Source organism: Pelecanus crispus, chromosome 12 (assembly GCF_030463565.1).
Source record: "Pelecanus crispus isolate bPelCri1 chromosome 12, bPelCri1.pri, whole genome shotgun sequence".
Taxonomy (NCBI): domain Eukaryota; kingdom Metazoa; phylum Chordata; class Aves; order Pelecaniformes; family Pelecanidae; genus Pelecanus; species Pelecanus crispus.
The window spans coordinates 22381568-22392886 of NC_134654.1; the positions used below are offsets into that span (position 1 = coordinate 22381568).

At 48.0% G+C, this 11319-nt stretch overlaps 1 protein-coding gene across 1 annotated transcript; it reads left to right on the forward strand.

Moving 5' to 3' along the window:
- The first annotated feature begins 9542 nt into the window (after positions 1–9542).
- Positions 9543–11000, forward strand: WFIKKN2 (WAP, follistatin/kazal, immunoglobulin, kunitz and netrin domain containing 2). The gene has a single exon (XM_009480957.2). The coding sequence runs from the start codon at positions 9558–9560 to the stop codon at positions 10998–11000; it is 1443 nt and encodes a 480-aa protein (XP_009479232.2). The 5' UTR covers positions 9543–9557.
- Positions 11001–11319: the final 319 nt, after the last annotated feature.

The window sequence follows — 11319 nt, forward strand, 5'->3', positions numbered from 1 at the left end:
CAGAAGTGAATCTGTGCAATGGGTTTAATAATATTCATTAGCCTCCCACAGCAGCACATGTGGAACTAAATTAACTCATGTTCCTGGAGAAACATCACCAGCTTTGGTGAAGGATGTGCCAAGCACTCAGCCTGAGCATGCGCCAGGCCCGCGCCTCGCTTTTAATCTGAGCTTTCATTCAAATCGAGCTGGAACCAGGCAGAAAAAATGAAGATCAACAACAACAAATGTACTAGTTCAAGACTGAGGTTATCGTGCTATGGCTTATACAGCCACAGCAGTGCTGCAAGACATGGGAACATCTCCATTTGCACACCACAGACTTGGTGCCAGTTTCCTAAAGTTCTGTTACTGAAGCTAGCCATGGAACTAACCATTAGTTACTAAAACCTGCAACAAAGTGAGGTGCTCAAGACTCTCTGCTGCAGCCATGCGTCTGTGTGGTGTGATACCCTTGTCCAGCCTGTACGCCATATGTAAGTAGGTATCTGAGAGGGCCTAACATGAAAAGCGCAGGCTGTGCAATGATGCCACTATGGCTATCATATGGCTATGATTTCTGTTTCTTGACTTTCCAGGTTGCGCTACAAGATCTCAGATTTCCCTAACTCAAAGCTTAAGTGATAGAGCTTTGAGTGGTCTTGCTCCACATTGAGGGTGACAAAGAACAGGCTGGAAGGGACTTTGGGAAGAGACTTAGAGCCTCCTGCTCTACAGCAGGATGGACTCATTCTCAACATTTGACCTTTGCAATCTTGATGATCCAAAGATACCAACTCCATGGCCTTCCCAAATTATCTATGGGATTTCTAAGGCTTTGCTTCAGAAAGAGAGGGAGAAAGAGATGGGCCAGTGAACGACAAGCCTCTGAGCCCAGCTTTTCCCCATATCTCACTGATAACTGGCTGATTATCTTCCTCTGTACCCTCTTTGCCTCTTGCTGTGCTGTTTCAGACAGAATAAACCTAGCAATAATGAAGCATCATCAAACTGGCAATTGCTTCCTGCCCAGCTTACGCTAGCGGAGAAGGAGAAAGCAAATGATGATTAGTCGTATGTCTGCACTCAAAGATAAAACCCCCGAGCAGAAGCCATCTGCCGAGACATAAAATAATAATTCTGGCGCTAGCCTTGTCTGAGTGCAATGCCATCAGCTCTCACCGAAACACAACGTAACGCAGGCCTAATGCTGAGTTCTAGCAGGTGGCCCATAACCCTGTAATAAACTCCCTGACATTATTGATTTTTCCCCTAAACTGAGCCCTTTTGTCTAACTACATTAACTTCTGCTTACTGAGCATCTGCGCGTGAGGCAGAATGCACATAAACAGTGGCTCATTTTGGTGAGCAATTGCTGCTTTAAGTATGCCCCTGGTTCCCTGAGCCTGTCCGTACACGCTGTTATCTGCTCAGATGGGTTATTTCAGAAGTCAAAACCAGCACTTGTTAGTTATGGGCGCTTACAGGGAACCCTGACAAAAATCTTAACTAGGGGGAAACTGAAACATGCTTCCACTGCTAATCATGCATACAAATGGCCCTGAAAATAGGACCGAGGCACTCAATTACCGTTGCATACCTTCAGCCTAAATCTGCCCCTGCTCATATGCATGTGCTTCCAAAGCATGTGGCCAGCACAGCCTTTGCCTTTGCTTTGATGTTCAGAGGTGCATCACATGATGCCAAAAAATCCTGCTCGCTTGGCCAACCTCATGGCCAGCGTGAGATGCTTGCCCTTCTGAAGGATGTGGAAAGGCATCCAGGCTGGGCTTCCTGGCTGTCCCCCACAGCCCAGACTCTGAGCAGGTCCTGCCGAGGTTCATGGGAGTGGGGCATCGCTCGAAGGGGAAGATTTGGCCCTCTGCAGCCTGAAGCAAGCTAAAGCCAAGGTCCCGAGGCATCATCTGGATTTCTGTTTGGGTTTGGAAGCAATGTTACTGCTTGAGGCAAGCGGTTGGCAGCTGTGCTCCAAAAGGGATCTGGCAGTGACATTCCCTCTCAAATGTCTGGCTATCAGCTTTAAGTGCAATAAGCTTTATATACAGACTGGAACATCGTTCCTTTCTAAATGAGACAGAGATTTTTTAAAAGTACTTTTCTGTTTGGACATTACATTTTCATCTGTGCAGTGACAAGGAGCCGCCTGAGGAGCATGAATGATGATGGTGGGGCTGAAGAAGAGCATGTCCTTGGGGCTGCCTGCATGATCAGGGTCCCTGCAGGCAGGGCAGGTTTTGGTGCCCTGTTTTGAGAAACAGGCAGATCGCTGGCCCGGGTGGTGCAGGGGGTTAGCACCAGGTCCTGCTGTGCCCGGCTGCCCTGCGTGGAGGAGGAGGGAGCTCTCAAGGACCAGAGTCTTTGCTTTAAGCTGAGCTTAAAGGCCAGACAGGTCCGGCGGAGGCATGCAGGTTCAACCTGCAACCCCCGGCCTTGTCTCTCCCAGCGTGGGTGCCGTGGGCATCCATTGCACCCCCAGCTCCATCCGTGAGCCCTCGCGTTAGGGCTCTCGGTGCTGTAGCCAGCAAACTACCACCCGGCAGCGATGAATCACAGCCGTGCCTGGAGAGGGGGTGGTTTGTGTTTGTGTTGGCAAAACTGGCTGCGAGTGGCGGCAGGCCCAGACAGCACGAGAGGCCGAATCTGGAAGGGCCCCATTGCCGAGGCAGAGATCAATGGGAGATGGGAGGTTTAACATCGCAGGGTGACGGTTCCTGCCAAGAGCCCTTCCACAATAAAACCAGCAAATCAATCCGCCATCCGCTGAGTAACTCCAGATGAGGATTGCTTGTTTTGCCTAATAAATACGACCAACAGTTTGCTGTTCCTTTAACAGTGGTTTAAGAAAAAAAACCCAACACAATTGTACTTTCCTGTGCATCAGAGAATCCCGTTTCCCTCCCTGTTTAGAAGGGGTCACACCAAACACTGGGTCAACACTTGGTGCAGCAGAGAAGTGCAGGGACATCCCATAGAAGCTTGGGAAGAGTAAGAAGAAGGGCAAAGAAATTATCATTTACAAAAACCCAGCAACAGTTAGGCCAATTCTAGATCACCAGTGGTACCCAGGACCCTGGGCATCCTAGGAGGGCTTTTCAGGACCGTGGTGTAGTGTCGGGTGGACATCTGTGGAGCACAGGCTGGTCAGAGACCGCGTGTCCCCACTGCTGGGGGCAGATCCGGGAAGGTGCTTTGTGCCATTAGGGCTCAGGTTTGTCTGCTGAGATCCAGAGAAAGCTCATCCCAGCTCACCATCCAACAGACTCAGATCAATACCTTGATCAGAAAGGGGATTTTGGGGTAGTAGCAGAGTTTATTTCAAGGCTTGAACTAATTTGAGAAGATCTTTTATTACATCAGTATCAACATGGGTGAGACAAGATAAGCTGTAAATTCGGCGTTCATAATAAATTTGTTCATAGAAATGGAGAATAAGGATTATTTTGTTTCTTATGTTAAAGACAAAATGCATGACACTTTATAAACAAGAAAACAGAAAAACTATACCCAGGGACCTTGACAAAGACCCTGATTCACAGCTGGCGTTAGTTGGTGTTGTTCTGGAGTACCCTGTCAGATCCTCTGAGGTCAGTGGAGCTAAACTAATTTAAACCAGGCGAGAAACCAGCCTTCAATGAAACCCAGGAGATACTGAGTGCGTTAGTCAGGCAGAGCTTGGCTAGCTCTGCTGGGGCAACCGGGGTCCCCACTGTCCCCAAGCCAACCCGGGGCAGCCTGCGTAGTGGTGTCCGCTCCTGGATGTGCTCCTTGAGTTGGGTAACAGCACGTCTGGGATGTCCTGGCAGGGATGGGGCAGCTGTCAAGGGTTATTCAGAGTCCTCACTGCCTCCTCTGACCTCAGGAGCTGCCTGCCCACATTCACGGGGAGATTTATGGTGCTGTTTTCCTCTCTCCCCTGGCTGTGTTCAAGTGGCCAAAGGACTGATTCTTCTCGAGGCTGAGCACTCCTGTTGCTGGAGTGATGGGAGTCGGAGAGGCACAGCATCTGTCCAGTTACCATTGGATTAGGCCAGGATTTGATTCCCTAAGAGGCTTCCTATGCAAAAGTTTTGCTGAAAGCCTGATTTCTCAGTTAACACAAGTTTCCTGTGCCTCATTTATAATGTTAGTACAGTGACCTGACAAAACCATCGTTGTCATTAATGATGATTGCTTTGCGCTTTTTCCCAAGCTCCTATGGGGTGTCCCTGCCCCCCTCCACTGTGCCAAGTGCTGACCTAACGTTTGAGGTGACAATACATCAAATCCAACCATTCAAACAGCCTTTCCTTGAACAACCCCTCTGACCTGCAACAGGGACACAATTAAATCAACTGAGTTGCATGTGCCATGCAACTGCTCCTTCAGCCGGGCTCATTAACCTGTCACCCCTTGAGCTCCACCGTCCTGGCCGTCGCGCACTGAACACGATATCTGGGTGCCAAAAGCAGAAGGCCGCGGTGGGACTTACCTGTCCCTGGAGAACATCCCTCTGGATGGAGGAGGACATAGCAAAGCAGAAGACTGCTCCGTCTGTCTGATGCAAACCAGTGTCTGATTCTTCACAGCCCCACTCAGCTCCCCTGCAGCTGAAATGTGCCTCTTGGGCAAAGGATCCTTGGTCTGGGAGGGGGGAAAAAACCAAGATAGCGTTATTCCTTCCTCCTTGGGAGAGAGTCCCACCTGGAGTGGGCCCATACTGGTGGGTCTCTCACTCAGCATGGCCAAAGCGTGCAAGGAGGTGGCTTTGTGGCACCAGGAGAGGGGACGGAAGCTGCAGAGCACCATGGACTCACCAGCTCTCCACCTCTGACCCAGTGGGGTAATGAGTTAAAACAGCCCGAAAGGACCCTGAGGATGGCAGGGATTTATCCACAGCTATATGGTGGCAGTGCCATGGACCAAGGGCAAATTCCCTGCACATACAGCAGCTCTTGGGGTGAGACCCCCACACTCATCACAGCGGCTCCTCCAGTGCCCGGGTTACCCGCGCTTTTCGAGCCCCACATACAGCTGGTCCCAAAGCTTCTCTAGTCAGTTTTACAATATAAAGTGTCTTTGTTTAGTCAACAGAACCACTAATACATGCGATTTTGTTGTTAATAGAGCTGTAAGAATTTTAAGTACCTCTTGGGAATGTGTCATTTTTGGTTGGCTTTTTTAGGCATCACAGGGTGCTGCGTTTGTCTTTGTAAACAAGTATTGAATAAAACATTTTGCGCACAGCCGCACTTTGTACAAGTGTCATGCAGGTTTCTAAAGTTTCAGAGAGAATAAATCAACTGCAAACTGCTGCCTGGCGGTTGACTTCGCTCCTTATAAATAGCTAATTTGGACAACTTCTCTCTGCACGTCATATGAAATTCAAAGACTGTGCATATCGTTAATGCGGTCACACAAATCAAAACTGCTAGAGCCTCTTTTATAAGCCTGGGTTGCCACAGAAATGCCACAGCTGAGGGCAGATCACCTCCAGATTGCTCTCCCTTCCTTTTGGAGGCGATCCTCGGGAAACACCAGCCAGTCACTGCGCTCTGCTGCCTTGTCCCGGGGGAGGAGCAGGAGCCCCATGGCCTGGGGCAGTGCCTGCATGGTGGCCCAGTTCACCGCTGGTTGTACTGGTTGGCAACCATCATCACTCAGGGAAGAATTAGGCCTAAACTCAGCTATGAAAAACAACCCTGCTTTGATAAACCCAACAGAAAAACTTTTACTAACATAAGGGTTGATTGCGCCCGGGTCTGTCAGCTTTGCAGCGCTCAGCACCGGGCACAGGGCAGATGCACGACCTTCCCTCCTCCCAAAGCACGGCACTGCTGGTCTGGTCCTGCTGAACCCCACGTGGGATGCAAACTTACCTGGTCCGCCCAGGAGGCTCTTAGCCACCGTGCAGGATCCATCCAAGCTAGCCCAGAACTCAGCCCAAAGGCTCTAATGCAGGATCCATCCAAGCTAGCCCAGAACTCAGCCCAAAGGCTCTAATCCTGGAAGGTACTGAGCAGCTCTGACTTCTGCCGCTCGTCTCTGGATTTTGGCACATGTTCAGCACGAGCAGGATCAGCCCCTTGCTATAATAATCAGGGAACGAGGAACTCTGCTTGACTGAATTTCCCCCCCACCCCCCAATGCAAAAATGCTGTACATTCCTTTATGCAGGTTTCCATAGAGTTGAACTTCTACTATTTTTTTGTTGTCGCTGTTAAAGGGGTCAGCAATGCACTGTACAATGGGATCTGGCTGTCAGGAAATGTGGAGGAATTCAGGGACACTTTTAACATCTTGCTGGTGGGGTTGGAGGGCAGCATTAAAACAGCATCCTGGAAATCTCCCCACCAAAGAGAAGAAAAAAGCCCGGAGGAACCCCAGGAGAAGTTATGAAGACATTCTGCTTTGTCGATCCTAAGTTTAAAGGAGTTATTTCTTCCCTACTTCCTTTGTTAAAATATGATATTCTAGCTTTAATTGCTTCAATCCTATTACTTGTTCCTTTTAGCAAGTGATTGTGTAGCCCCTTGCCGTGGGGAAATCCCCTGACCGCGGGTCCGTGTTATTCAGACAAGTACTCTTTCAGAAGTAAATGCCATTCTTAGCATAGGGAAGTACTTTAGGTCTAAAGGGGTTAAGAAGGCCTCCCTGCATTCAGAAACATGCAGGGGTCCCACCGTGCCAGTTCCAGCCTTTTAAACTCTTTCCAGCTTTTTTTTCTTGCAACAAATCTGTCTGACTGCCACCAGGACATAGGAAGCGTGTGCCTGTCAAAGAAATCAAGTTTACTTTTTCTGACTTGTTAACAGAGGCAGGGTATAAATAGAGCTAACTCTGCTCAGACTATTAGCATTTCTCTTAAAATAAGGGGGTAACTTCCTAGGACCTTTAATCCAATGAGGTCCAGACCAAACTGCACTATCAACAGAGGCAGCAAAGGAGCTTGCTGAAGTTTTTTTCAGAAGTCAGGTGCATTTGGGTTCCTTGAAAATTTAAGGCTTAGCAAAAAAAAAGCAACCCCAAGCAAACAAGAACTACCTCCAGCTCGGTCACTGCCATTGCCCTGGAGAAGTTCTGAGATGTTGTTGGTGCTGTTCACTCGGTGGATGTGGATCTTGCTGGGGAAGAGCAGTGTCCTCTTGCTTCTGGAGGTCTCTCTGAAAGGGAGAGCTCTACCTCCAATCCGCTATTCCCACGCAGGGATATGCCCCAATGACATGAACCCCAACCTGTGGGTAGACGCGCAGAGCACTTGCAAGAGGGAGTGTGAAGCTGATCTGGTGAGTGATGCACATTTTTATCTCTCTGCGTTGCGGGCGATGGGGTTTGTTGGTGGGCTTGTTTGCACTGCAGTCTGTTTCTGTTCCAGATAGAAAGGCGCCGGCACCATGCAGGACTTGATGCAGACAGCGCACCTATTTAATTGACCCGTGACCTATATAAAATAGAAAAGGTTTGATGAGTTATCAGTTAAGCGGGGAAGTGTGTGGCAGCTCACTTACGCTGATGTGGGTACAGCACTCGCTCTGTTTGATCATTTTCCTTGCTTTCTTGTCAAAAGAAACGTCCGAATTTGATACTCCAGAACTCAGCATGCCTTGGGGCCAATCTATAGTATTTTAGCCATTTCACCATGCTCTTTGTTGTTGGTGGCCATCATCAATGCTTTATATTCCTGGGAAGAATTTGGTATGAAATGGTTTGATTTAACATGTAAATCATCAGCCTTTGCTGCACTTGAAACACAAAGCGTGCTTGGAGTGCAAAACAGAGGCATGGTTAAAATGACCAGGCAGATGTTCCTTGTGATGCTCCCAGATCAAAATGTGCTTAGCTTACAAGCCTAAAATTCATTTTTCAACCTGTCAGCACTGCCAGCTCAAGCTGACATATGAAAATACCTGCTCGTCCTGCCTCTTACATCATGTCCAATGACAAAGCTCCTGCAGCCCAAACCAGGCTGACAGCAACACGTACCATGCTGAAAAAAGTCATTGGGTTTATGTTCTGTAGCCGGGTTGTTTCTGCAATGCAAAGATGAGTGGGGGCGGAAAATAGAGAAAAAGACTGGCCATCAAGTAAACGAAGAGATCTGCTCAGATGGATCCCATGTGTTATGAATGAAGGGGCTGTTTTTACTTTTGCCATTCCCAAATAAGCCCCCTTTATTTCAACTACCAGGTGCAGCAATCAATATTAAAATGCTTGCAAAACCCCAGCAGCAGCAGCAGTAGCAGCAGCAGAGGACATTGTTTTAATAATTTACTGGCCAGAACCTGAAAGCCAGAAGCCACTGGCTAAAAATATTCGCTTTTGCCTTGTGGCAGCACAGAATCCTGGGACCTCGCCTGGAATGAGTGGTCTGCAAGCAGCCAAGGACTCTGCCACCGACTTTGCTAAAGCCACGCTCCTTAACCTCAGTCGAAAACATTACCCGTTCTGGTTTCTAACTTTGCTTCTGAAACCTAGTAATGTGCAGCTGGAAATGGGGAAAGAGTTATGTTATTAGGTCATCTTTTTCCCAATAAGGAAAGGATACTGGACTCAGGGGAAGCTATTTAGCTTGGTAGCTTAAAAAACATTTTGTTCTCACTTACGGAGAAAGCCGTTGGATTTCAAGGGGGTTGTAGAGATTTAACATATGGTGGAAGTGTGCCCCATTGTGTACATGGTAGCAGCATTCGTGGTGCCTTAAAGTAATCCATAACAACCCAGCAGCTGTGATCACGCACATATCAAATACCTTTTCTGCACAGAAGATGAAAATTCTGCTAAAATTAACTGCAATTTAGAACTGACTGTAGCTGAGACGGAGTGTAATAAATCACTAGAAGAGCGATGCTACATTTGAAAATAGGACTAAAATAGGACAGAGAAGCCATAATGAGCTGTTTTGGGTTTGTTTTTCTAAATACCATAGAAAAATTATTTTTGGAGCAAGAATTTCCTTACTTTTGAGATATTCTATTATTTCCTCTACAGTGTGAACAATTACAAATCCTTGGCAGTTTCACCTCCAAGAGTAGGCTGTTAGTCTCAGGGAATTCAAATAATACTTTACATACTTCTGTGGAAAATAAGAAGGATTACTGCCTACAGCCATATGATAAGACCTTCCATCCGCTCTTGTTTCTCAGGGCTTGTCCTCAGGCATTTCAGAGAGTGCAGAAGGGGGGTTGTTGGTTCGGTAGTGAAGCAGGCCATGTGACTCTAGGAAAGACTTATGATGAGGTTACTGTTTAAGAAATAGAAATACATTCTCCTTCTCTAGAATTTTCTGAAGCACTTCAGAAACCCCAGGGTGTTTAGACACCCCTCAGGAGATGCTGGAGGGATGTTTCCACTCATTGCCAGTGGAGACACTGAGTTTTGTACCACAGACATCTGTGGCAAACGGATCCCGTGAGCTAACACCTTGAAAGTATTTGGGTTCTCTGCTTGCTGAATCTCTAAAAAGGACTTTACTCTGTCCCCAGTAATGATCGGGTTGTTTTCTTTCCCCGCAGGAGTGTGAGACCTTTGAGAAGTGCTGCCCCAATGTCTGTGGAACAAAGAGTTGCGTGGCGGCTCGGTACATGGATGTCAAGGGGAAAAAAGGGCCAGTGGGAATGCCCAAAGAGGCAACCTGCGACCGTTTCATGTGCATCCAGCAAGGCTCAGAGTGTGACATCTGGGACGGGCAACCCGTCTGCAAGTGCAAGGACAGGTGTGAGAAGGAGCCGAGCTTCACCTGTGCCTCCGACGGGCTCACCTACTACAACAAGTGCTACATGGATGCAGAAGCTTGCATCAAAGGCATTACACTGAATGTAGTCACCTGTAGGTACCACCTTACTTGGCCGAACACCAGCCCTATCCCACCAGAAACAACAGCTCGCCCTACAACTGCCTATTCTGAGACAACGGTCATTGATATCTTGCCACCTGCTCTAGTGAACAACCCCGTCCATCAGTCCGTCTATGTGGGAGAGACCGTCAGCTTCCTCTGTGATGTTACAGGGAGACCGAAGCCAGAAATCACGTGGGAGAAGCAGGTCGATGGGAAAGACAAAGTCATTATGAAGCCAAATCATGTCAGAGGGAACGTCGTGGTCACCAACATCGCCCAACTGGTCATCTACAACACCCAGCTCCAAGACGCAGGCATCTATACCTGCACTGCCAAAAACAGCGGTGGCCTTCTCAGGGCTGATTTCCCTTTGTCAGTCATCAAAGGAGAGCCCACATCCAAAGAAGCTTCCCAAAACAAAACACATTTTCCAACCGATGAGTGCCTGAAGCAACCAGACAGCGAAGACTGTGGGGAAGAGCAGACCAGGTGGTACTATGATGCAAAGAAAAACAACTGCTTTACTTTCATCTATGGGAACTGTAACAGCAACCTCAACCACTTTGAGACCTATGAGAACTGTATGTTAACATGCATGAATGGCCCAATCAACATTTGCAATCTGCCAGCCCTCCAAGGTCACTGCAAGGCCTATGAGCCCAGATGGGCCTATAACAGCCTGACAAAGCAGTGCCAGTCCTTCATTTATGGTGGGTGTGGAGGCAACGAGAACAACTTTGAGAGCCGGGAGGCCTGCGAAGAGATGTGCCCTTTCCCGAAGAACACGCACTGCAAAGCTTGCAAACCACGCCAGAAGCTGGTGACAAGCTTCTGCAAAAGCGACTTTGTTATCCTGGGCCGTATAACAGAGCTGACCGAAGACCAAGACTCGGGACATGCCCTGGTGACAGTGGAGGAGATTCTCAAAGATGAAAAAATGGGATTAAAATTCCTGGGGAAGGAACCACTAGAAATCACCCTTTTGAACATGGACTGGAGCTGCCCATGTCCCAACATGACCACGGTGGATGGCCAGCTCATCATCATGGGAGACGTCCACAATGGCATGGCTGTCCTACAGCCAGACAGCTTTGTGGGGACCTCCAGCATCCGGCGTGTGCGGAAACTCCGCGAAGTCATCCACAAGAAGACCTGTGAGCTTTTGAAAGAGTTCCTAGGATTGCATTAACCTCCTTCACACGTGTCAGCCTTCCAGACCCGTGTGTTATGTAGGGCTAACAAGCGCTAGGCTAGTGCACAAACTAAACAAGCTGTTTGAAGATACACCGTAGGAATTATGCAGAACCCTTATTTTAATCCATTAATGATGCTTAGCAACAATGTAGTATGGTCTTTGGCAAGCACGTAAAACAGCAGCAAAAGGCTATTAATCTTGCATTGAAATCAATTCGTCCATATAGGAGTGCCATTTAACTAGATGACTCACTACAGTAATTATGCAATTTTTATGTAGCTTCCATCATAAATGACGGAATTCATAGCATTTG

Excerpts from the sequence above, each read along its gene's own strand:
- WFIKKN2 (XM_009480957.2), top strand. The coding sequence starts at position 9,558 with ATGGATGTCAAGGGGAAAAAAGGGCCAGTGGGAATGCCCAAAGAGGCA.